The 26,835-nt window shown below is 46.9% G+C and overlaps 1 protein-coding gene across 2 annotated transcripts; it reads right to left on the bottom strand.

Annotated features, from left to right (window-relative positions):
• Positions 1-1,602: 1,602 nt before the first annotated feature.
• Positions 1,603-17,027, bottom strand: smpd5l (sphingomyelin phosphodiesterase 5-like). Of its 2 annotated transcripts, none has more exons than XM_031895066.1 (8): positions 16,935-17,027; positions 13,506-14,369; positions 11,196-11,271; positions 10,114-10,254; positions 8,499-8,588; positions 4,714-4,777; positions 4,492-4,630; positions 1,603-2,258 (listed from the first exon to the last, which is right to left on the bottom strand). In XM_031895066.1, the coding sequence occupies exons 1-8, from the start codon at positions 17,001-17,003 to the stop codon at positions 2,154-2,156; spliced, it is 1,548 nt and encodes a 515-aa protein (XP_031750926.1). In that variant the 5' UTR covers positions 17,004-17,027; the 3' UTR covers positions 1,603-2,153. The 2 variants fall into 2 exon arrangements, with proteins under 2 accessions (XP_031750926.1, XP_012809654.2); XM_012954200.3 differs by lacking the exon at positions 16,935-17,027 and adding an exon at positions 15,196-16,917.
• Positions 17,028-26,835: the final 9,808 nt, after the last annotated feature.

Here is a 26,835-nt window from a genome sequence, read left to right as displayed (position 1 = left end):
CTTAATAAACTGTATTACACTATCCATGTTCTCTTCTATTTAACCCATTGAGAATCGGGCAATGACTGCAATCAATATTTGATCTGGGTTTCTATGGGCTTTATCCTACATATATCTGGTGAGCATTTGAATTGACAGATTGTGTGTGCACTGATATACGACAAAAGATGTTGTCACTTTGCACTATTGGTTTCTTAACGTATTTCAATAGATTGCATTTTATTTATGTTATTTTACATGCGCTTCGCTTTTAGGGCCCCCCCTAAGGGGGGATTGTTCTAAGGGGGAGCAGCAGATCACCGTTTATCTACACAACATTGAACATCTCTCTTTCACATTCAATCACCAGGAAGCGCTGAGTAACTGAGAAAAACCGTTTGGTTTCTTCTTTTTCCTCTGGGGCAGTGAATGATCGAAAACCTTTGTGCTGCAGAAATGTGAGGAATTATATAAAAACATTCATTTTTATTTTGTATTATATTGAATACAATGACAAGCAGAATATAAATTATCCATATAGGATAAAATCATATAACATAAATAACATGAACATAGAAACGATAATATGAAAGTGTCTGTCATTACCAACATACATATATGTAACATGTAGAATGGAACATGACGCTGAGTCACTTTGTATTAAGTCCTTTATGACGTATTGTGGTTACAGAGTTTGGCATCAAATCTCTCTATTTCTCTAACTTGTTCCAGAAATAGTTTCCATTTTGCCCAATATTCTTTATTCACTTTGCCGTTACCGAATCCAACCTTTATTGCGCCATGAGAAATAATTCTGTTACGGTGAGTTGTAAAGTCGGAGGGTTTGCTCCATTTATTCACATCCCGCGCTGCTGCTCCTATCAGAAGTCACATTGTTGGTACATTCCCAGGTTATTGGACGATTTCTGCACTTGTGTTGAGATGTTCCCGTCTATTCCCAGTAGAGATAAACTTGGATTAATAGTTATTTGTACCTTGTAAGCAGAACTGATAGAATTCGGTACTTCTGGCCAATGTGTTGTTATTAGTAGGAAATAGAGCTTTGTATTTATTTCCTTTTGTTGGATTCACCTTACAAAGGCTTTCATTTAAAACAAACGGGCAAAACTGTATTCCCCAGCTGTGGATTCACCGGGAAATTCTGCATTTCGCCATTGGCAAATTTTCCCACAAATCTTTTTGCTGCAACAAAAATTCACCAAGTGAGGATAAAAAGTCACAGTTTTGTAAGAAAAGTCACAGACGTGTTAATGGAAGTTGCGTGCAGAGCATTTTCTGGCAAAGCGACATGAAACGGAAAATGATCTCTTTAATGACCTGGGGGTTGGCCAACATACCTGCACTGGGACGTTTAGCCGAGACACCGCCGAGACACCGCCGAGACACAGCCGAGACACCGCCGAGACACCGACATAGCAGAGACGTAGCCGAGACACAACCGAGACAACTGGAGCTGCACTTCCGCCTTTAGGGAGCCCCAGTTTGGCGGTGGAACATTCCAGAGGGCCGGCTAACAGTAGGGGTAGGACCTGGGTTACCCTTTACACTCTAAGTACTGGAGAATGGAGCCGAATGCTACTTAGTAACTCAATGAACACATAATACAGATAACAGATTTATTAATCAGCCAATCAGAACAGTATTTATATGTATATGTGTCTTTCATCAGTACCAGGGAATTCAATCCAATAATCTCTCCCATACGCAGTGTGCACCTTACAATGGAAATACATAAGATGATATTGATCAATTGATATTGATTAGGTTACACCGGCGACGCTTGGGCAGATCTGGCAATGAAGGAAAAACAAATATAAGTCTGGACACAGCAATTGGTGCATAGATTGGAATGATCTAAATCCCAGCAAAAGCCAATGAGTGGGTCAACTTGCTGCCAGAACCAGTCTTTTCTCTGAGCTCTTCCACCGACATGAAACAAACTGACATGAACTCATAATAATCTTCCTTCCATTATCAGCAGAGACATTTAGCCCATAGCCACCATGATTGCCAGGGTCTGGGCCGGAAGGTCCATCTGGTACAGAACCAGTTTCCTTGCTGCCCCTATGGCTCTATATGTAACTTGGCATATGTATTTGTATATGTAATATGTATTTGGCACAAGGAGTGATACCGGCATTTCCCTTCCCTCGTCAGAGAGACGTCGTTGGTGCAAAAGATACGGAGAGGCGCAGAGCGATGGGGATGTGGTCTGAGAGCCCTGCCAGCTGGGTAATAAACTGGAACCGATCCACAACCTGATGGAACAGAAATACACAAATACTCAGATCAGTGAGAAAAGTTATGGGAGAGAAAACAGGAAATTAGTCAGTTTATACTGGAAAAAGATCATCTCTAACATTATGCGCTCCTTCCACGAGAGAGAGAGAGAGGGAGAGGGAGAGGGAGAGAGGGGGAGAGAGAGGGAGAGAGAGGGAGGGAGAGAGAGGGAGGGAGAGAGAGGGAGGGAGAGAGAGGGAGGGAGAGAGAGGGAGGGAGAGAGAGGGAGAGAGAGAGGGAGAGAGAGGGAGAGAGAGAGGGAGAGGAGAGAGGGAGAGAGAGAGAGGGAGAGAGAGAGAGGGAGAGAGAGAGGGAGAGAGAGAGAGGGAGAGAGAGAGAGGGAGAGAGAGAGAGAGGGAGAGAGAGAGAGGGAGAGAGAGAGAGGGAGAGAGAGAGAGAGGGAGAGAGAGGGAGAGGGAGAGGGAGAGAGACAACCCAAACAAAACAAAAATCATGGTTTTCCAGAAGAGGAACAGTAAACAAAGCCAAACACCCTCTTTCCTACTAAACAACCTCGCACTAAGTCACACTGACAGGTACACTTACCTTGGCCTAGAAATCAGCCAATCAGGAAGCTTTAAACCAGCAGTATTAGCTCTAAAAGACAAGGCGTGCAGAACCTTCTATGCCATCAGGAGACACCTGTTCCACCTTAAACCCCCAGTAAGAGTCTGGCTTAAACCCTTCCACAGTGTCATTGCCCCAATCCTTCTCTATGGCAGCCAAGTGTGGGGTCCGATTACCTACCCACACCCACCCAAATGGGACTCTAGTCCAACAGAAATATTCCATCTGGAATTCTGCAAGCACCTTCTCCAGGTCCCCCCGGAGCCCCCCAAACAGTGCCTGTCGGGCTGAGCTGGGCAGATTCCCCTACTGTTTGCCATACAGCAGGGGGCGCTCTCATACTGGGCACCCCTACACAACAGCAACCCCAGGACCTACCATCATAAAGCCTTGTTGCACAATGAAACCCAGGGAAAGCCTTGTGCCCTGAAACAACTCATCAGCACCCTGCCCACCCAAGCCTCCCACCCACTGACTAAAGGCCAAGTAACACAAACAACAAACCAGTCAAAAGAGCAATATATCTCTGATTGGAGGAAAGAAATAGCAAACTCCCAGAAGCTTAAGATCTACCAATCACTAGGGAGGGAATACAGACTGGCCCAATACCTGGAAAGGCTACAGAACCCCAAAGCCAGACAGATCCTGAGCCAGTACAGACTGAGTGCCCACGGCCTGGAGATTGAACTGGGTCGGCACCGACAGACCTACAGGCCCAGGGAGAGCAGGCTGTGCCAGCGTTGTGACCAGGGGGCAGTAGGGGATGAGACCCACTTCCTGCTACACTGCCCCAAATACTCAGCCCTGAGAGACGCCCACTGCCAGAGACTCAAATACTCAGCACTGAGAGACACCCACTGCCAGAGACTCAAATACTCAGCACTGAGAGACACCCACTGCCAGAGACTCAAATACTCAGCACTGAGAGACACCCACTGCCAGAAACTCAAATACTCAGCACTGAGAGACACCCACTGCCAGAGACCCAAATACTCAGCCCTGAGAGACACCCACTACCAGAGTCCCATCACATCCCAGACTTCCCATCTATAGAAGAACAGAGAAAACTCTGCATCCTACTGGGAGAAGAGGCACCAACAGTAACAATGGCAGCACAATACGTAACTGACTGTCATAGACTGAGAGAGACAGGACTTTCCCCTGTCCCCATATACTGACCCCCTAACCCCACCCCATTCCCATATACTGACCCCCCTAACCCCACCCCTTAAACCCCCCCCCCACCACATTCCCATATACTGACCCCCTAACCCCACCCCATTCCCATATACTGACCCCCCCTAACCCCACCCCTTAAACCCCCCCCCCCCACATTCCCATATACTGACCCCCTAACCCCACCCATTACACCCTATACCTGCTTTGGCAATGCTAAATGTATTTGGTCCTGCCAATAAAGCTCATTTGATTTGATTTGAGAGGGAGAGAGAGGGAGAGAGAGGGAGAGAGAGGGAGAGGGAGGGAGAGGGAGGGAGAGGGAGGGAGAGGGAGGGAGAGAGGGAGGGAGTATTGAGGGGTACATGGCTCTAGGGGGCCCTGGGTACATAGCTCTAGGGTGAAACGAGCATGAATTTACAGCCCCCAATTGTACCTTATTGATGGGCTAATACATGGGCTTCTTACCGTAGGAGGGAATGAGGTAGAGTGACGGTACAAGATATAATCAATGCGGCGCCCTGTCCAATGCTGCACATCAGTGCTTGGGTTCTGGGGCAGAGGGGGGGCTAAATAAAGTTTCCGTTCATCCAGTGACTGCAGAGTCCTACAAACGGACAGGAACAAAATAAGAAAATGAGCAAAAACCATCCCAGCAAAGCCAAGAGAAGACAAAGGCACATTAATCACCTCTTCATATTCTCCGGAGTATTCACAGCTTCATGGTACAAATGTTCCGCCCGGAGCAGGGTTCCTGGGGCACAAGAGAGGAGCCCAGATTAGTAAATAAAGCAGAAGGGGGCGCCACATTCCCCCCATTTAACCCCCATCTTATCCTTATTCCTACCGAGTATGAAACATTCATTCAATTTGGGGGTCAGAACCTGCACTGCGGCATTTCCCATCATTTATTATTATATCATTATTATTTCCAATAACAGACAATTACTCTGTGGCCCATATTTCCTCCAGTTCTCTATAACAGTATCACCAAGACCAACAGCCCTTAATGTTTAACAAATGTTTATTATGTGGCACTTCCTTATTATTATTATTATTATTAATATTAATAACACGTGTTTATAAACGTATCCGGCAGCACTGTACAATACATGGGCTGAAACATCGAACTTACAAAGTTCCATACAAAGCAAGCAATAACCCATTCAGTGCCGAGTTACATTCTGTTGGTTTGGCAGAACTAGATTTTAGCTTTAGTTCTTTCCCACGGTACAGGGCCTGAGATACTGCAACGCCCGGGCCTTCTTCTGCCCCAATTGGACCCTCTGCGCCGGCGGTTTTGGGTCAGAGCTAACCCTTCTTTTATACTTTTATTTATATATAGGCACCCCCACCCCCCAGTGAATAAAGTTGCTTAATAAAGCAAACCAACGGCATCCCAGAGGCAGCACCTTGAAAGAAAGACTTTGTTCCCTGGGAGAAATGGTTTCCACATAAAAACTCTAAAGAAAATGGGTGCAAACTATTCAAAATGGAGAACATTTGGGAGACTAATGAGAAGTTGAGGAGGAATTTAAGTCAGAAGCATTTATTCGAATCAAAAAATGATCCTGCAACTCATAACCCGGGGGTTAAGAAACAGCTAATGCAAAATAAATAGGCGTGGGTTAAATAAATGGGGTGTGGGACAAATAAATGGGGTGTGGGACAAATAAATGGGCGTGGGTTAAATAAATGGGGTGTGGGACAAATAAATGGGGTGTGGGACAAATAAATGGGGTGTGGGGCAAATAAACGCGCGTGGGTTAAATAAACGGGCGTGGGTTAGATAAATTGGCGTGGATTAATAATTTTTGCTTTTAAAAAGTGAATTTTGCAGGCTAATTTTTGGCAGTTGGCTCTATGGGCGCCTTGTGTTTCTGCAGGTAGAATTCTGCTCCCAACAGGCTTTTTGACAAAGCAGCCAATACCCCCCATTGGGTGTGATTTTTGTTCATTTATCATTATAATGCTAACATTTATAGTGAAGGACGTAAGATAAGATATTAGTATTCCTAGGGAATAATGACTGCAGTATGGGGCTGAGAACCAGAGACAGGGGAGTGGGGAATACTGTGAGGCTGAAAGAACCTTTAGTGTTTGTACCGCTTAGGCAACACGATATGCCCAAACATTGCTCCCCGCTGAGCCATTGTGCTTAGGGCCACCTCTGCATTCAGGGGTAACTGCTGTATGGTGGCTACCCATAACCCTGCTATGGCACAGAGTGTGGGCACTGCCGGGTAATATCCATTTGGGGAGCCCAAGCACCATCTCCAGAGCTGCCAGTCACATGGTAACCCAACTGCTTTATAGTACCGTTCCAGACTCACCTATGGGCACATCTAGCGCTATCCCAGAAAAGTATTAGTTGAACTACACTTACATAAACAATAAACACGTGGCAGACATTTGAGCTGAAATCCAAGCACTCCCCTCTTTAGTCAGTAAAGTGTTGGTCATGGAAGGGGCACAAACTGTAAAACAGCAGAGAGAAATAGGAAAGAGAGGGAACAAAGCTACAGACCACAGGAAGACACTATAGAAAGAACCAGGAGGTGTAAGAGACGTATCCATAGATACCAGATTGTACCAAATAAGCCAAGTCTCCCTAAAAAGCTAATCATGTAGCTAGTAACTATATGTCCATGGATAGAGACACAAGGAACACAGCAGCCTCAGCCTGAGGGACCAACAAGGTCTAATGAAGCTTCCCAGAGCTCAGGTCTTATTGAGGCCTCTAGGGGGAATGTGTCTAGGCCATACATCCATCAGATTCTCAGTGTACAGAGTTCCAGGGTTGGTGGCCAATGGCCATAACCCTGAAGGAACTCTAGGTGTGCTTTGAGGAGATAGTTTTCCTTGTCTCCCACTGTTCTCACAGCCAAAATCAGGGAATCAATATCATCTGTAGGGAGAAAATTCCCAGATTCAAAGCTTTCTCCTCCTCTGTTTCAGATTCCAGTTTATATTGGGATGAAGAAGCCTAATCAGACTCACTGGACGGGCTCAGGTACGGGGGGGGGCTCAGGTACAGGGGGGGGGGCTCAGGTACGGGGGGGGGGGGGGCTCAGGTACAGGGGGGAGCGGCTACAAACTAATTGTTTCTATGCTTGCACCGCTGAAAAGACTCAGAAGCTTGAAGCCGTTGCCTCTTTCACCCATGAGACTAATTCCTCAGCTCCAGAATCAGGACCTGCGGGGCTTTTATTGTATCTCTACACACAACACACACGTTCTTGCAGCGCAAACCAACAACACAGGCTCATATGTTAAACTCTCTAACAGCCTCTTTTTTATCAGCAGGAGATTGTTTACTTTTCTCCTTAGCTTGCCCTTTAATCTCCGCTGTATCTGGTGCAGCGTCAGCCATAGTGAAGGCACACAAGCACCCCAACATGCTGTGCCCACTGTGCCCCATAGAATTTGCAGTCACATGTAGAAGTGGGACCCGAATGGCTACAGGTACACCCGGGAGTGAGGAACTCGCCGCCATCTTGGGTTGAGTAGAAGAACACAGAGACGCCTTTCCTTGGTACAACCAGCTACACTCACTCGGAGCCTCAAACAACAAGTGGTTATGGGACCATTGCACATTTTATTTCGTTTGTACAAAACCTGCTGTTAAAACTCATAATTTTGATTTTTAAAGTCATAATTCGACAGAAATTGTATTTTACTGACCCCGGTGCTCTTCCGTACACCCAGGCCGGAGGCACAGACATCCCCACAGTGTCCTGACCCACAGCTTCTACCTGGGACTATGGGGCCACAGTTGTCTGAATGGCGCCCAATACATTAATGCCCAAGCTCACACAGCTCTACATATTATTTTTGGGGAGGAAACAGCAGAGTGGTGGCCAAACGTCCATTTGATATTTACTGTGGGGGCACAGGCATCTGTGGGGGCAGAGGCATCGGAAAGCGCCCAGCACAGTCTATTTCACAGCAAACCAGACGGTGCATTTTACCCAGCAGAAACCAAAAGACTGTGGGTTGGAAAGCCTACCCCAGTATGAATGCTTATAATAAATGAATAAACAATTTGGTTTAATTAATACTGAAATTATTTTTTAGTATAATTAAGGTATGTAGATTTCCAAACTATGGAAAGATCCCTTATCTGGAAAACCCCAGGTCCTGAACATTCTGGATAACAGCTCCCATTCCTGTACTGGGGAGAGAGTGATTCCAGTGTTACATGATTTCAGATGAAAAAGAAATATTTCCCAAGTCTCGGCCCTGTCGAGATGGTTTAAGTGTCGTCAGTGCAAATGTTTATTTTGAGTAAGATATGAAAGTGGGGGTGCTGTTCATCTTGGGGTCCCATTCCTTTGGGTCTAGACTTCATGTTGCTAACGTTTCTTGTTGAGTTCCTGTCAGTATTCCTATGGAATGTGCCTATGGTGTGAATACCCTACAGCACTACCCGTCAGCACTTTATACATGAATCATTATATATAATATAAACTTACCCAGAGCCCCCGGCCTGTCTCTCCCGGCGCAGTCCCTGCAGGGGTCCCTATAGGCTTCAAATAAATGGTGTGTTTGTTCCAAATGGTCGTCTAACAGAGAACCGAGAGGGGCAGAATCAGCACAGAGATATTCAGCAGATATCGTGGCCACAGAGAGACGGGAAAACACGGAAGGGCAATACCAAATACATTATCTGTTGCTTTCAGACAAGATGTTACGGTGGGGTAATACAATAGGTGGTACTGGCACATTAGATAGGTACAAGGACTACTGCCCCCACCACCATCCGACTACTGATTCCCTTTTCTCTGTAATAATAAAACAGTACCTGTACTTGATCCCAACTAAGATATAATTACCCCTTATTGGGGCAGAACAGCCCTATTGGGTTTATTTAATGGTTAAATGATTCCCTTTTCTCTGTAATAATAAAACAGTACCTGTACTTGATCCCAACTAAGATATAATTACCCCTTATTGGGGGCAGAACAGCCCTATTGGGTTTATTTAATGGTTAAATGGTTCCCTTTTCTCTGTAATAATAAAACAGTACCTGTACTTGATCCCAACTAAGATATAATTACCCCTTATTGGGGCAGAACAGCCCTATTGGGTTTATTTAATGGTTAAATGATTCCCTTTTCTCTGTAATAATAAAACAGTACCTGTACTTGATCCCAACTAAGATATAATTACCCCTTATTGGGGCAGAACAGCCCTATTGGGTTTATTTAATGGTTAAATGATTCCCTTTTCTCTGTAATAATAAAACAGTACTTGTACTTGATCCCAACTAAGATATAATTACCCCTTATTGGGGCAGAACAGCCTCATGGGGTCAGTTTTATGGGACACAGGACCCTGCCAGTTCCGGGGGCAGGGGGGAACCAACCCGGGCATCACAGCTTGTAAGGCCTTCACACATGGGTGGTTCTTTACATGGGTGGCCTTTACACGTGGGTGGTTCTTTACATGGGTGGCCTTTACACGTGGGTGGTTCTTTACATGGGTGGCCTTTACACATGGGTGGCCTTTACACGTGGGTGGTTCATTACATGGGTGGCCTTTACACGTGGGTGGTTCATTACATGGGTGGCCTTTACACGTGGGTGGTTCTTACCATGGGTGGCCTTTACACGTGGGTGGTTCTTACCATGGGTGGCCTTTACACATGGGTGGTTCTTTACATGGGTGGCCTTTACACGTGGGTGGTTCTTACCATGGGTGGCCTTTACACGTGGGTGGTTCTTATCATGGGTGGCCTTTACACGTGGGTGGTTCTTATCATGGGTGGCCTTTACACGTGGGTGGTTCTTACCATGGGTGGCCTTTACACGTGGGTGGTTCTTATCATGGGTGGCCTTTACACGTGGGTGGTTCTTACCATGGGTGGCCTTTACACGTGGGTGGTTCTTATCATGGGTGGCCTTTACACGTGGGTGGTTCTTATCATGGGTGGCCTTTACACGTGGGTGGTTCTTACCATGGGTGGCCTTTACACGTGGGTGGTTCCAGACCTCAGTGAAGAGAGGCCTGTATCTGGCAGAATGTTTATTGGGTGACAGAGAGAATACCAGTATGAGATAAAAATGCCAAAGCTGAAATGCACTTTACCTGCCGAACAGTTATCAAAGTTGAGGTCTCCACAGAGAACATCAAACACGGCAACTTCTCCGGCCTCACTGTTCTCTGACTGGAAGTCGGCCACCCACTGCAGCAAATGGGACATCTGGTCAAACCGAACGCAACTGTCAGCTGCAACAGAACACAGGGCAACTGCCATCAGTTTCCTCTGGCTGCTAACTCCATACAGCTTGTACAACATATGGGTAGGAGGTGCCATAGTGTTTCCCTAGACCCTGTTGTGTTAATGCTGCCAGTATAGGGACCCAGGGAATATAGATTCATGGAGTGTGGGGCCCCTGTGAGCTGCCCCTAGTGCTGGGAATGGGCACCAAGGGGATTAGGGGTAAGGGAATGAGTGGGAATATGAATGCCAATAGCCTTGTGGGAAATACATTGGCTGGTTACAAATTCAAGGGGAAATATGACTGAATGTGAGTGTGGGACGATGTCCTGCCCCGTGGGGCTGTGGGAAGGAACAACGACTGATTGTTATCTGGTATAACGAGCCTGCGGAACAGAACAATCGCCAGTTGTAGGATAGTCGAACCTTTACCCCCGCGCTGATGTACAAGGGGGTTACAGGGCCCCCTATATTATATTTCCTTATGGCTGCCGAGATGTAACCAATGGGAGAAGGAAGGTTCCACTGAGAGAAATTTTCATTAAAAGGGAGTTTCAGCCTGCTCACTGCTACCCTGTACCCTATAGTCTTACCCAGACTCTCTGCCAGCTCCAACTCCCTGCAACTCCCAGCAGAGCGCTTGTTACACGTGAGCCTTCTGCTTAGTTGGGCCCTCACTGTACCATTGGAGCAAGGGTTAATAACCGAATCCCACACACACAGCTGCTCCAATGGGTCTTAAACCAAAATGCTAACTTCTCATTGGCCAGATGTTATACCGGCATTTGGGGGATCATTCAGTAAATGCTTGGGGCACTTTCTCACATCTGTTGGTTTTTGTTCTCCCACCTCTCGCGGATTTACTTCTGCTGCTTCTTTGGGGCCCTAAGTCAGACATCACCCTCCTAAGACATTGTAGAAAGATATTTAACATATTTAACAGTCTCACCCTCAGGGGCGTGCAAGTGCGTGCAATTTATATATCCCACAATCCTCTGCTGCTCTTCATTCACACCAACCTGAACCTAGAAGCAAGCGATAGATGAGTATTTGGGCAAAGTTAGTGATTCAGCCCCCAATGTCTATACGGCCCCGGGCAGGGTTAGTGATTCAGCCCCCAATGTCTGTACGGCCCCGGGCAGGGTTAGTGATTCAGCCCCCAATGTCTGTACGGCCCCGGGCAGGGTTAGTGATTCAGCCCCCCAATGTCTATACGGCCCCGGGCAGGGTTAGTGATTCGGCCCCCAATGTCTGTAGGGCCCCGGGCAGGGTTAGTGATTCAGCCCCCAATGTCTGTACGGCCCCGGGCAGGGTTAGTGATTCAGCCCCCCAATGTCTGTACGGCCCCGGGCAGGGTTAGTGATTCAGCCCCCCAATGTCTGTACGGCCCCGGGCAGGGTTAGTGATTCAGCCCCCCAATGTCTGTACGGCCCGGGCAGGGTTAGTGATTCAGCCCCCAATGTCTGTACGGCCCCGGGCAGGGTTAGTGATTCAGCCCCCCAATGTCTGTAGGGCCCCGGGCAGGGTTAGTGATTCAGCCCCCCAATGTCTGTACGGCCCCGGGCAGGGTTAGTGATTCAGCCCCCCAATGTCTGTACGGCCCCGGGCAGGGTTAGTGGTTCAGCCCCCCAATGTCTGTACGGCCCCGGGCAGGGTTAGTGGTTCAGCCCCCCAATGTCTGTACGGCCCCGGGCAGGGTTAGTGGTTCAGCCCCCCAATGTCTGTACGGCCCCGGGCAGGGTTAGTGATTCAGCCCCCCAATGTCTGTACGGCCCCGGGCAGGGTTAGTGATTCAGCCCCCCAATGTCTGTACGGCCCCGGGCAGGGTTAGTGGTTCAGCCCCCAATGTCTGTATTGCAGGAGATTCTGGTATCCTTGTGGCTCTATATGGTTAGCAACCAATGCCCAGGGGAGAAAGGTACTTTCATTGGGCCAGGTGTGGTTTAAGTAGTCTAGAAAAAGGTGGTTCTCTCTCTATGGACTTCACTCCATAGAGAGAATGCTAGCGGAGAGTGTCAGGCAGGAGGCCTCAGCGGAAGCCTAGCCTAGAGGGAGGCCTCAGCGGAAGCCTAGCCTAGAGGGAGGCCTCAGCGGAAGCCTAGCCTAGAGGGAGGCCTCAGCCGAAGCCTAGCCTAGAGGGAGGCCTCAGCCGAAGCCTAGCCTAGAGGGAGGCCTCAGCGGAAGCCTAGCCTAGAGGGAGGCCTCAGCGGAAGCCTAGCCTAGAGGGAGGCCTCAGCGGAAGCCTAGCCTAGAGGGAGGCCTCAGCGGAAGCCTAGCCTAGAGGGAGGCCTCAGCGGAAGCCTAGCCTAGAGGGAGGCCTCAGCGGAAGCCTAGCCTAGAGGGAGGCCTCAGCGGAAGCCAAGCCTAGTGGGAGGCCTCAGCGGAAGCCTAGCCTAGAGGGAGGCCTCAGCGGAAGCCTAGCCTAGAGGGAGGCCTCAGCGGAAGCCAAGCCTAGAGGGAGGCCTCAGCGGAAGCCAAGCCTAGAGGGAGGCCTCAGCGGAAGCCAAGCCTAGTGGGAGGCCTCAGCGGAAGCCAAGCCTAGAGGGAGGCCTCAGCGGAAGCCAAGCCTAGAGGGAGGCCTCAGCGGAAGCCAAGCCTAGAGGGAGGCCCTTTGTGCCCTCAGATAATCAAAGCTTTAGTAAGGTTTGGGATAAAGGACCCAGTAAATGAGCTGAGTGAGTGATAAGTCCTGCTTATAGAACCCTATAGGAGTGGTATGTAGAGCTAGTAAGAGCATAATATGGGGTAAGTATCCCTAGGCGACTCCTGCTTAGTGCGGGGACCACAGCTGGAAAGGGTGTGACGTTATTATTTAGGCCTGAGAGGCTTCACTGGAGGGGCCCTGCCATGGTTCTACTTAGGGCCACCAGCTATTCCCTGATTGGATGTTCAATAACCTTTCTGATCAGGATTACGAGCCACTAGTGCAAAGTTTTTTTTAAAAGGGGTAGTTCACCTTTAAATTAACTTTTTGTATTTGTAGAGAGTGATCTTTTCTTACAATTTGCAATTGTTCTAAATTTTTTCTTTGTGAATTTTAAATTGCTGACAATTAGCCATTCTATAACAAACGAAAACTTAAAGGTGACCCCCCCCTGTACAGATTGTCACAGGAACAGTACAGAGAGTACCCCAACCCAACTGGGGTCCCGGCAGTTTGCACAACTTTTCATTTACCTCTAACAAACCCATACGACAAAACATCTGCAACAAATACAAATTCAGACCAATGAAACGTAAAATAAACCAGTGATGTTACCTTGACACAAAGAAGTCCTTTGGCAGCAAGAGAGTCTTCTCCTCGGGCGTTGGGATAGCAAAAGTACTTGGCGGCCAGAGGAGGGTACCGGCTGGCTAGGAACAGGCCACTGTTAAAGAACCTGAAGCCACACCTATAGGGCCCTGAAGGGCCAACATCGTATAGGATGTGAGGAAAGGAAGGAGCCAATAAGCGGCGCAGTTTGCGAGCTGCGCGACCATCAAACACTTCCTGCAGGCACAGAAAATCCGCTCCCTCGGGGAACCCAACAGAGATCTCACTAGGAAATTCTCTATCCTCTTTGTGTGTCTCCACCATGGCCAGGACATCATTTGTACTGCAGAGAGAGGCAGAGTCTTCACTCTTCCCATCCATTCCCCATGGTTCCTTGGATGCTCTAGGAAGAGCCAACAGGTTGCAGATCCTGGCAGTCCGTCTCTGAGTGTGCCCGAGGTTGCTAAAGCGAGCTAGCCCATCAGGGAGCAGGCACAGGTTGGCACTGATGAACAGAAATGTGCCTTTGCCCTCTATGGCCCTCTCTGGAGGCACATGTGATGTCTTCTGGTAGCAGAAGGGACGCCGAATTTGATGGAGAGGGGCCCAAAGCAAAAGTCCCAATATCCCAAGAGGGAGAGAGAGCAGGAAAAGCAGCAGGTAGAGCGGAACCCCAAGGAGCAGGCGTAGCAGCCTCAGCGCCCATCCCTGGGAACGCTCTGCACTGGTGGCAACCGCACAGCTCAAGAGCCGGTCAACGAACCAGTAGGAAGGAAAAAGCAGAGCCAAACCTAGAGAGAAGATTAGGCCAAACAAAGGGCAGTTGAAAGGGGACTCGGACAGAGACATGGGGTGGAGGAAAACGGCACCCTGGGAAAAAAAGAAAAATGGAGTTTATTAGGTTTTTCTGGGGGTAGATACACAATGAGGGTAAATCGTAAACTGAAGGGTTTGTTACAAGAAGGCAAAATAAGCCAGGAAGGACCCCCCATGAATAGTGTCCGTCTGGCAGAACAGAAATATTGTAGATCATCTGTGCCCAAGTTCCGCCCTTGGAACCTACCCACTGGGAACATTACTGAACTCACTTCTCTAACTGCCACCTGTTTTAGTTAATAGCTAAGTACAACTGAACGAGGTCCTGTTACCCCATATGGAAGCCTGTTAGCAACCGGTTCTGCAGCTCTGGGGGGTCTTTAGTTGTCCCGTTGTAAAGGCATGAGTTGGACCCCCCCAACCTGTATGGAACCCCATCAAGGCATATTGCAATGTATTCTGCAAGGAGCAGTGGGTGCAAAGGCATCCTTGTGAGAAGGGTTAAACCCTGCAAATGTGGGGGGCGGGGGGGGTTAGGCTACAGGAAAGGCTACGGGAGAAACCATTTCAACATTGGTTTGTTAAACGGTAGGATAAGAGAGTTAAAACTTGCAGTGCAGTCAGGTTAATAGTAGGAACCAGCTCATCATTTCTTTTTCCACCTCATCCCATTAAATCTGGATTCCTGTTAGGGCCAGTCGTGTCCCAGTGTGGGCCCCTGCAGATAGGAGGCAGACTTGGGCCTGTGGCCCCGGGGTTACATCGATGGTTAGGCAGAACGACATGAGGTTGTGATGATGTTTCCTGGGTCAGACTATACGCCTGGTCATGTGACAGCACAAAATTGTGTGGGGGCGCTACAGAATCTCATTCCCCTTACCTGTTCCCCAGGTGTATATAGTCACTGACACACATAAAGAAACATACCTGTTCCCCAGGTGTATATAGTCACTGACAGACACAAAGAAACATACCTGTTCCCCAGGTGTATATAGTCACGGACACACATAAAGAAACGTACCTGTTCCCCAGGTGTATATAGTTTCTGACAGACACAAAGAAACTTACCTGTTCCCCAGGTGTATATAGTCACGGACACACATAAAGAAACTTACCAGTTCCCCAGGTGTATATAGTCACTGACAGACACAAAGAAACGTCCCTGTTCCCCAGGTGTATATAGTCACTGACAGACACAAAGAAATGTCCCTGTTCCCCAGGTGTATATAGTCACTGACACACATAAAGAAACTTACCTGTTCCCCAGGTGTATATAGTCACTGACACACATAAAGAAACTTACCTGTTCCCCAGGTGTATATAGTCACGGACACACATAAAGAAACTTACCTGTTCCCCAGGTGTATATAGTCACTGACTCACATAAAGAAACTTACCTGTTCCCCAGGTGTATATAGTCACTGACACACATAGAGAAACGTACCTGTTCCCCAGGTGTATATAGTCACTGCCACACATAGAGAAACGTACCTGTTCCCCAGGTGTATATAGTCACTGACACACATAAAGAAACTTACCTGTTCCCCAGGTGTATATAGTCACTGACGCACACAAAGAAACTTACCTGTTCCCCAGGTGTATATAGTCACTGACAGACACAAAGAAACTTACCTGTTCCCCAGGTGTATATAGTCACTGACACACATAAAGAAACTTACCTGTTCCCCAGGTGTATATAGTCACTGATAGACACAAAGAAACATACCTGTTCCCCAGGTGTATATAGTCACTGCCACACATAAAGAAACGTACCTGTTCCCCAGGTGTATATAGTCACTGCCACACATAAAGAAACGTACCTGTTCCCCAGGTGTATATAGTCACGGACACACATAAAGAAACGTACCTGTTCCCCAGGTGTATATAGTCACTGCCACACATAAAGAAACGTACCTGTTCCCCAGGTGTATATAGTCACTGACACACATAAAGAAACGTACCTGCTCCCCAGGTGTATATAGTCACTGACACACATAAAGAAACTTACCTGTTCCCCAGGTGTATATAGTCACTGACAGACACAAAGAAACGTCCCTGTTCCCCAGGTGTATATAGTCACTGCCACACATAAAGAAACGTCCCTGTTCCCCAGGTGTATATAGTCACTGCCACACATAAAGAAACGTACCTGTTCCCCAGGTGTATATAGTCACTGCCACACATAAAGAAACGTACCTGTTCCCCAGGTGTATATAGTCACTGCCACACATAAAGAAACGTACCAGTTCCCCAGGTGTATATAGTCACTGACAGACACAAAGAAACGTACCTGTTCCCCAGGTGTATATAGTCACTGACACACATAAAGAAACGTACCTGTTCCCCAGGTGTATATAGTCACTGACACACATAAAGAAACTTACCTGTTCCCCAGGTGTATATAGTCACTGACGCACATAAAGAAACTTACCTGTTCCCCAGGTGTATATAGTCACTGACACACATAGAGAAACTTACCTGTTCCCCAGGTGTATATAGTCACTGACACACATAGAGAAACTTACCTGTTTCCCAGGTGTATATAGTCACTGACACACATAGAGAAACTTACCTGTTCCCCAGGTGTATATAGTCACTGACACACATAAAGAAACTTACCTGTTCCCCAGGTGCAGGAAGTTGACTGGGTTTAACTTCCCATGTGATGTGGCTGCAAGGTGAGATCATCAGGTCACATGGCACTAGTCACATGGTACAAGAAACCAGAAGTAGGAAACAAAAGAGAAACTGTCTCAGGAGAAAGGAGGCAGCCATTACATTGGTTGGCAGCATGACAACGCTATAAGATACATATCCCTGTATATAACATATAATACATTCAGAATTGACTGCTGAAATCATGGGCAGCAGAAGACAACTTTGCTTGGGTGCCAGGGACAGAAGAAATGCAGCACCCAACACCAATGTGTCAAAAAAATAAACCACACCCACTTCATTCATGCCATGCCCACTTTTAAAGCTCCATCCTTATTATACTCGTGAAATAGCTTTAAGGGGAAAATATAGAAAAAGCAAATGTTACTGCCAGTCTCATAACCCACATGAAGCTTATCAGCATTCTGTCACAGTAATCCCTCCCCCATTGTAAGCAGCAGTCCTGCCCTGCTTTATGGCTGAGATTCTAGCTATCTGTATAACAGAGCATTCTGTCACAGTGGCACAGATCCTATCTGATCCCCCCATTGTAAGCAGCAGTCCTGCCCTGCTTTATGGCTGAGATTCTAGCTATCTGTATAACAGAGCATTCTGTCACAGTGGCACAGATCCTATCTGATCCCCCCATTGTAAGTAGCAGTCCTGCCCTGCTTTATGGCTGAGATTCTAGCTATCTGTATAACAGAGCATTCTGTCACAGTGGCACAGATCCTATCTGATCCCCCCATTGTAAGTAGCAGTCCTGCCCTGCTTTATGGCTGAGATTCTAGCTATCTGTATAACAGAGCATTCTGTCACAGTGGCACAGATCCTATCTGATCCCCCCCCATTGTAAGCAGCAGTCCTGCCCTGCTTTATGGCTGAGATTCTAGCTATCTGTATAACAGAGCATTCTGTCACAGTGGCACAGATCCTATCTGATCCCCCCCCCATTGTAAGCAGCAGTCCTGCCCTGCTTTATGGCTGAGATTCTAGCTATCTGTATAACAGAGCATTCTGTCACAGTGGCACAGATCCTATCTGATCCCTCATTGTAAGCAGCAGTCCTGCCCTGCTTTATGGCTGAGATTCTAGCTATCTGTATAACAGAGCATTCTGTCACAGTGGCACAGATCCTATCTGATCCCTCATTGTAAGCAGCAGTCCTGCCCTGCTTTATGGCTGAGATTCTAGCTATCTGTATAACAGAGCATTCTGTCACAGTGGCACAGATCCTATCTGATCCCCCCATTGTAAGCAGCAGTTCTGCCCTGCTTTATGGCTGAGATTCTAGCTATCTGTATAACAGAGCATTCTGTCACAGTGGCACAGACCCTATCTGATCCCTCATTGTAAGCCACACTCTCGTGCTGAGTGGAGGTGCTGTGAGGGAGCTCCTGTGAGGTGAACTTTCCCCGGGCCCTGTAAGGGTCTGGGGGGCTGTTTGTTTCCCGGTTTGGGGCTTAAAAAGAAAAACAAAAAACTGACTTTCTTTATTGTTGTGGAAAATGAAAAGAAGATTTTCTCTTCGTGTGAGGAATGAAAAGAAAGCTGTTGTTTCTGGAAGGAAAGGCTCAAGCCAGAAAATGGCGGCAGAAAGTGAAGTAAGTAAAGCTAAGCCCAAGAGAAAGAAGGTGGGAGGAAGGGAAGATAGTGGAAGCAGCATGGAGGAGGAGGATATGAATGAATCCTTTTCACAAACAATATCAGAAGATTTGGAAAGAACTCCAGTTTTGTTGCCTGATGAGCCTGACCCACAAACAAGCATGTCCCCCCCCCTGAGTATGCCTCCCATCCCTATGTCTGGCTCTGAAACCCCTCAAAGTGCCACCAATAGTCAGTTGTGTGAGACCCCTGCGCAATTATCCTCCAGTGACCTGTTGGGGGGTGACAGTGTGGAACCTGAGACCCCCGGGAGGAGCGGGGAGTTTGGTGCAAGTAAAGTAATGGCAGCTGGGAGAGCAGAGAGATCCAGCAATGTGCCTGCGGGGCCTGTCTGTGTGGAGCTAAAGCATCGGGAGGCTAGCAGTGCATGCTGGGAGTTGTGTCCTGCGGAGGGCACTCATAATGCTGATGCGGCTGCTGAAAATGCTGCTAATTGCGCCTGTGAGAATCTGGCTATGGCGGTGGCAGAGGGGGCTTTGGACTGTGCAGAGGAGCCTGGAGTGGAGGTGGGGGAAGGGGGCTTTGGGCAGGTGAGCAAGGACTGTGTTACTGCTGGGAATCCAACTGCTACTAAAGCTAAAATGTCTTATTCTGCTGCTGTGGCTTCTCCTGCTACTGGTGGGGCCACTATTCCTGCTGATCCACTCACTGCTACTAACTCACTTTCTGCTGCTGATAATAATGTTATTTCTACTGATTTAAAGACTGTTTGTGCTGCTGCTAAAGAGACATTTTCAGCCTGTATAGAGACTGTTACTACTGTGAGTAAAGAGACTGATACTAATTGTGCTAACGAGGCACTTGCTGCTGGAGAGAATCCTGACCCTATGGTGATTGCTAAAGCTCTAAGGACTGTGAACTTTCTTAAAGACAAAAAGAGAGCTTTGGAGAGGGATATTGAGAGGGGGATTGCTAACATTAAGTTTGCTAAAGGGGAAGCTAGAGCTTTAGGAATAAGAAAGCTTGCTATAATAAATAAAGAGTTGGAGGAGGCTGATGGGGAAATTGAGCAAACTATGCTGTTAATTAAACCCTGGGAAGAGGTGTTTAAAAACAGAACTCGTTTTGATGAAATGCAACAGGCTGGTAAAGGGGGGGAAATCATTTGAAGCAATGTATATGGATTTTGTGCTTAGGGGGGAGGAGGAGGGAACAGGGAAAGGGCAATCTGCTGTTATGTCTGTACCTAAACCCTCTGATTCTATTTCTACCTCTAATCCCCCTACCTGTACCCCCCTACCTCTAACCCCCCTACCTCTAACCCATCCACTCTTAACCCCTCTACCTCCAACCCCCCTACCTCTAACCCTTCTAACCCCATTGTTTCTGCATGTTCTGTGGATAATGGGAATAATATGCTGGTAACTCCTGATGTTTTGGGTAAAGCAAATGAAGTGGCAAATCCTACTAAGTCAATGGAAATGTCAAATGCAGGGGGAGAGGATCAAGGAAGTAAAGGGTTTTGGGAAAAAAGAAGATTTTTTGCAAGACAACAAGAGACTCTTTTTGATGGGCCTGTGTTTAAAAGGATAAATGTAGTTAAGATTAAATGGGATGGTGAGAAGGAAAAGATGCCAGGCAGTAGGTATATCTGCAGGAATTTGATAAAGGAGTCAATGGGTTTTACACCTTCTGATGTTAATGCTTTCATAACAGTGTCCGATGTGGAATTTGAAGTAAGTTTTAAATTACCACAAGGTTTGGATAGATTTTGGAGTCTCTATCAGGAGAAGGGAAGATCCCCAGAGTGGGAAGGTTTCAGGGCCATACCTGTCTCAAAGCCAGAAGTTAAGAACGTCACTGTCATTTTTAAAAATGAATCCATTCCCCCCGGAAGATGTTTTGGTCTGGCTTAAGCGCCAATGTAAGGTCCTGGCGCCACTGACAAGGTTATATAATGAGGAGGGTTTCTGGATTGTGGGATGGAAAGTACAAGTGAGATTGGATGTATCCAATAATGTTACTAAGCATCTCCCAAACTCTTTCTTTATCGGAAAGGAGAGGGGTGTTTGTTTTTATCCAGGACAACCCAAGCAGTGTTTCAAGTGTGGCTCAAAGCGTCATCTGGCCAATGATTGCACTCTCAAAATTTGTGCATTATGTGGGGCTCAGGGGCATGTTAGTAAGGAATGCAATAAGGTAAGGTGCAACCTTTGTAATGATTTGGGACATACGCACCGGGAATGCCCAGAAGCCTGGCACAATATTGTAAAGAAATGCCCTAGAATCGAAAAAGAGTTTTTTCAGGAGGAGGTACCCAGGGTGGAGGTGGGTGTATGTGAGGAAATCACTAACAGGAAGGGAGGTGGGGAAGTTTTGTCCCAGACTATTGAGAAGGTTGGGGGAGAAGGGATAAGAAGGGAAGTGGAGGTTGAGAAAGAAGGATGGGAGGAGGTAGGAAGAAAAACAAGGAAGAGGGTAGGCAAGATGGTTTTCCAAACAAATATTGAAACCTCTAATAGGTTTGAACTCCCTGATGGGAAATCTTGGGGGGATATGGCTGAGGAAGAAGAGGAAGAGTTAAACAGGTTGGAGGATGAAGAGAGGGAGCATGGGAAAGAAACAGGGAAGAAGCAGAAAAAGAAGAAGGCGAAAAAGAAATCCAAGGCTTCTTTGCCTCTTGTGACAGAAGAAATGAATTGTGAAATTGAAGAACAGGTCCCTTCCCATGTAGAAATGGAGATAACTGAGGATCAGGGGAAGAAAAGGAAAGGTCGGACAGAAAGTGATGAGGAAAGGGAATCTATAGATGGGAATGGGTTTTTTGAGAAAGACGGTGGCCCTTCAAGTGGATTAGGGAAGCCTCAGTATAAAAGATTTGGAGAGGGGAAGGAGGGTAGGCTGGCTAAATCTCCAAAATGTCAAAACAAGTGATTCATTTTTGTACTATCAATGTGTGTAGTATAAAGAACCATAAAACAAGGGCTGAAGTTTATGATTTTTTAGGGAAATCTAATTTTGATGTTCTTTTCTTACAAGAAACAAGGTTAACTGATAGGACAGAAATATTTAATGCTAAAAGAGAATGGCAATTTGGACCCTCTTTTTGGTCTATTGCAGAGGAATCTGCAGGGGGGGTGGGAATTCTTTTTAAAGGTCATTTTGATCTTAAAATCAAACGTTTTTTGGAGATCAGAATAGGACGCTGTATACTCCTAGATGTTCATTTTCAGGGTGAGACGTTTAGGCTGATTAATGTTTATGGGCCACATACGATAGCAGAGAGGAAAGAACTGTTGGGCGAAATTAAACCTTTTTTGTGTGTTTCTTGTCCTGTCATTCTGGCTGGGGATTTTAATGAAGTCCTGAAGCCGGGGGACAGGACAGGTAAATATAATAAATATGAAGGGGCCTTTTTGTCTAATATTATCAGGCAGGCGGGGCTGGTGGATGTGGCGACCTGGAATGGGAGGATGGGTGTCCATACTTATTTTTGTGCAAACCGTAGTAGTCGCATAGATTTGGTTTTTGTTAAAGAGAGAGATACTTTTTCAGATGTAAAGGAAACATTGGTAGATTTTTCAGACCATTTAATGGTTTCCTTTAAATATGGGATGTCAGAGCTCCCGAGAAGGGGTAGAGGGTTGTGGAGACTTGGATTTGAGTCATTGAAGGAAGCTGCAAGGAATGGCTCTTTTAAGAGTTTTTTTGAGGCCCAGTGGTCAAAGCTGGACTTCTTTGATTCAATCCAACAGTGGTGGGAGGGTACGAAAGAAGAAATCCGAACCTTCTTCACAAAACTATCTGTTAAAAGGGAGGGTATAAGATCTAGAACATACCAGTCTCTGAGAAAGAAGTTGGAAACCTTAATTTCGGCCGGGGTGGTGGGGGAGAAAATTGCCCAGTTGAAAACTCTGATGAAGCAGCATCAGTACAGTCGCCAGGACTCTATGGTTCTGGAAAGGGATTTTGGGGCAAAAAACTCCCGGACCCTTTCCAGAACTGTAGAGAGACCTTTAAGAAAAAGCAGGTGACTGGCCTTATTGATTCTGAGGGAAGTTTGCAGAAATCCAGGGAGGGTATCCTCAGAGTTGTAAGGTCGTACTATGCCGGCTTGTTCAGACGTAAGGCTTTGGAGAGGGAAAGGACTGAAAGCTTCTTAAGGGCGACCCCAGGACCTGATACAGCTAATTTGGATTTCTCCCCTTTGACAGCAGATATTGGGGAAGAGGAGGTGGAGGGTGCGATTGATAAGTTAAACAACAAGAAAGCTCCTGGGCCTGATGGGCTTACAGCAGAATTCTATAAGACCTTTAAGGAGCTGTTAGTCCCGGTGTTAACAAAGATCTTTAATGGATGTCTGGGGAGTGGGTTGTGTGAATCAATGAGGTGCTCTGCCCTGATTCTGCTGTCAAAGGGGAAGGATGATGAGAGGATTGAGAACTGGAGGCCGATTGCCCTTCTCAACTCCGATAGAAAGATTCTGGCAAAGATCCTTTTTTCCCGGTTAATTTTATTTTCAGGCACTTTATTATCGTCCTGTCAGTTCTGCACGGTGAAGGGGCGGAGCATCTTTGGGGCGATCCTTACTATAAGGGAAGCCTTGGAGTCATGCAAAGCTCATGGTTGGGGTAAGTATCTGTTGTCTCTGGATCAGACAAAAGCTTTTGATAATGTTAACCATGATTATCTATGGGCTGTTTTGTCTAAATACGGCATCCCGGGCAGATTCATTAGTTGGATTAAAGTTTTGTATGAAGGGGCAAAAAGCTTCCCATTGATTAACGGTTGGCAAGGTGAAGACTTTGAGGTTGGGGCCGGGGTGCGGCAGGGCTGCCCTCTGAGTCCTCTTCTCTATGTATTCGCTCTGGATCCCTTCCTGAGGATGCTGGAGAGGAAAGGCTTGGAGGGGGTCTGTGTGCCCGGCGGGCAGCCCCTCAGGTTTGTTGCCTATGCGGATGATGTGTCAGTGATCGTTTCTAAGCAGGCGGAGGTTGAAGTGGTCACTGATTGCATCAGAAGTTACTCGGGGGCCTCTGGCTCCTCTGTCAATCGGGAAAAGTCGGAAGCTTTTTGGGTTCTAGAAGGGGAACCAGCTTTTCAGGTTGGTAATTTCCCAGTAGCCCCAGAGCAGGTAAAAATCTTGGGAGTTAAATTCGGGAGGAATGATAATGGTCTGTTAAATTGGGAAGAAAAACTGGATGCTGGTTTGGCAAAAGTTCAGCGCTGGAAATCTTGGAAGCTGACCTATAGAGAAAGGGTTAATTTGATCAAGACTTTTCTGATCCCGTTGTTTCTTTTTGTTGCCTATGTGTTTCCCCTGCCAGAATCTCTCTCTACTCGGCTCTACAGTCTGTTCTTTCAGATGCTCTGGGGGAGCAGACTGAACCCAGTAAAAAGAGGGGTCACTTTCCTGCAGAGAAAAGAGGGGGGGGTTAGGGATGGTTTGTCCAATCGCCTTCTTTGGCACCATTTTCCTGAAATTTAATTTTGGGAATCTGGGCCAAAGGACGTGTTCTCTGTGGGAGAACTGTGTCAGGTCCTGGGTTTCGCCTTTTATCAGAGACTGGATGGAGGGCGGTAGAGTGAAGGGGGTCCGGATTAGGGGGGGGTACTTTCCACAGCATTTAGTTTTAGGCTTAAAGCTGATAAAGAAGTGGAATTTGGACTTTGGGGCAATAGGGAATCTTACCAGGAAGCAGTTATATGAGTCTGTATTGAATTCCTTTTTTATCTCTGCCCCAGTCCTGAAAGACTGTACAACTGAACAGATGAAAACTTGCCTGAAGTTCCTGAATGGCCATAGGCTCCCCGGCAAGTTCCTGGATAACGCCTGGCTGGCTTTCCAGGGGAAACTCTTCCTTAGGGGCAATCTGAGCTATCTGAGTGTGGTAAACAGGCTCTGCCCCTGGGGGTGCCAAGTGGAAGAGACCACAAATCACTTTTTATTAGAGTGCTCGGTATCTCGGGCTCTGTATAATGAAGTCCTGTCAGTTTTGAAAATTGGAAGGTTCTGTCGGCACACATATGGGGAAAGGGCGTATGGGCTGGTAAGGGGAAAGCATCCTTTGGATAATGAGACCTTTTTTGTGATTTTCACTGTCATTAGATACTTTTTGTGGATAATGAGGTGCAGTAAATCTTTCGGGGGGGAGGATGGAACTATTGATCCAACAGTTAAAAGAATCTTGAGGGAACTGTATTTCATCCGTCTCAAAGAGATTGGCATTAACAAGGACAATGCTAAACTGTGGAGGGAGGTGGATTTCACATGGGTGCAATCTTCAGATGTTATTTAATTAAAATGTCATTTTGATGTTATGTAATTGAATTTTCATTTTGATGTTATGTAATTGAAAGTTTGATTTTCTGTTTTATGTTTTAATTTCTTAATAAAAATCCCTATCTGATCCCCCCATTGTAAGTAGCAGTCCTGCCCTGCTTTATGGCTGAGATTCTAGCTATCTGTATAACAGAGCATTCTGTCACAGTGGCACAGATCCTATCTGATCCCCCCATTGTAAGCAGCAGTCCTGCCCTGCTTTATGGCTGAGATTCTAGCTATCTGTATAACAGAGCATTCTGTCACAGTGGCACAGATCCTATCTGATCCCCCCATTGTAAGCAGCAGTCCTGCCCTGCTTTATGGCTGAGATTCTAGCTATCTGTATAACAGAGCATTCTGTCACAGTGGCACAGATCCTATCTGATCCCCCCCATTGTAAGCAGCAGTCCTGCCCTGCTTTATGGCTGAGATTCTAGCTATCTGTATAACAGAGCATTCTGTCACAGTGGCACAGATCCTATCTGATCCCCCCATTGTAAGCAGCAGTCCTGCCCTGCTTTATGGCTGAGATTCTAGCTATCTGTATAACAGAGCATTCTGTCACAGTGGCACAGATCCTATCTGATCCCCCCCATTGTAAGCAGCAGTCCTGCCCTGCTTTATGGCTGAGATTCTAGCTATCTGTATAACAGAGCATTCTGTCACAGTGGCACAGATCCTATCTGATCCCCCCATTGTAAGCAGCAGTCCTGCCCTGCTTTATGGCTGAGATTCTAGCTATCTGTATAACAGAGCATTCTGTCACAGTGGCACAGATCCTATCTGATCCCCCCATTGTAAGCAGCAGTCCTGCCCTGCTTTATGGCTTAGATTCTAGCTATCTGTATAACAGAGCATTCTGTCACAGTGGCACAGATCCTATCTGATCCCCCCCATTGTAAGCAGCAGTCCTGCCCTGCTTTATGGCTGAGATTCTAGCTATCTGTATAACAGAGCATTCTGTCACAGTGGCACAGATCCTATCTGATCCCCCCATTGTAAGCAGCAGTCCTGCCCTGCTTTATGGCTGAGATTCTAGCTATCTGTATAACAGAGCATTCTGTCACAGTGGCACAGATCATATATCTGATTTCGCTTACTGAACCCCTAATGTTTTGTCGCAGGGACATGTGTTGATGGAGGTGAGAGTATTTGAGGATATTACTACATTCCCCTCCTGCAAAGCTGCCGGTTATAACGGCCTCCCTATAGAAACCTATCAATAAGTAACTAGTTCCACAATTAGCTAAACTGTTCAGCAGCACCTTGATAAACTGGCTCCTTACCCCGCCCATCTACATTGCCCCAAAAGTACTAAACCAGGTAACAACCCTAAGCACAGTGATGCGCACTGGCCCATTTCATTGCTTATGTAACCCTTAGCAAGCAACAACGATAAAATCCTGGTTAAGATACCAGCAACGAGGCTATGACTGATCACTCCAACTCTGGTCCAAGAAGACCAGACAGGATCTGGCCCACTCCGATGGTAACCCAAGGCAGAGAACTGCGGTAGCACTTGATGTAGCCAAGGAATTTGACACTGTAGAGTGGCCCTATCTCTAGGCTAGTGGCCTTATCTCTAGGCTAGTGGCCTTATCTCATCTCTGGCTAGTACTGACAGCTTCGGAACTGGTCACAAACTTATAGGTATGGTTACGCTACTGTACTGATCCCCAAATGCTTCTGTACATGTTAATTGTGAACTCATTCCCCCCTTTCCACTGGCAAGGGGTACCGGGCATGGTGACCCCATTTTCCCCAACTGCCATGGAGCCTTTTGCTCAGTATATCAGATCTAATTTAGAGATGGTGGGGCTCATATATGGTCCCTATGAAGAACGTATCCAGCTATACGCAGATGGGGCCTTATTATACATTGGAGAGTGCAAGAAGTGCTGCAGAGGTTTGGTTCAAACTCAGGCCTAAGACAAA

The sequence above is a fragment of the Xenopus tropicalis genome, chromosome 1, assembly GCF_000004195.4.
Source record: "Xenopus tropicalis strain Nigerian chromosome 1, UCB_Xtro_10.0, whole genome shotgun sequence".
Taxonomy (NCBI): domain Eukaryota; kingdom Metazoa; phylum Chordata; class Amphibia; order Anura; family Pipidae; genus Xenopus; species Xenopus tropicalis.
The sequence above is the reverse complement of the archived record's forward strand: the minus strand, read 5'-3'. Positions and strand labels throughout refer to the sequence as shown.

Coding starts and splice junctions, on each gene's coding strand:
- smpd5l (XM_031895066.1), bottom strand. CDS start 17,003: ATGATCTCACCTTGCAGCCACATCACATGGGAAGTTAAACCCAGTCAA. Junction 14,370..16,934: donor TTCCTGCACCTGGGGAACAG/GTAAGTTTCTTT, acceptor TTTTTTTCCCAG/GGTGCCGTTTTCCTCCACCC. Junction 8,589..10,113: donor CTTTGATAACTGTTCGGCAG/GTAAAGTGCATT, acceptor GTTCTCTGTTAG/ACGACCATTTGGAACAAACA.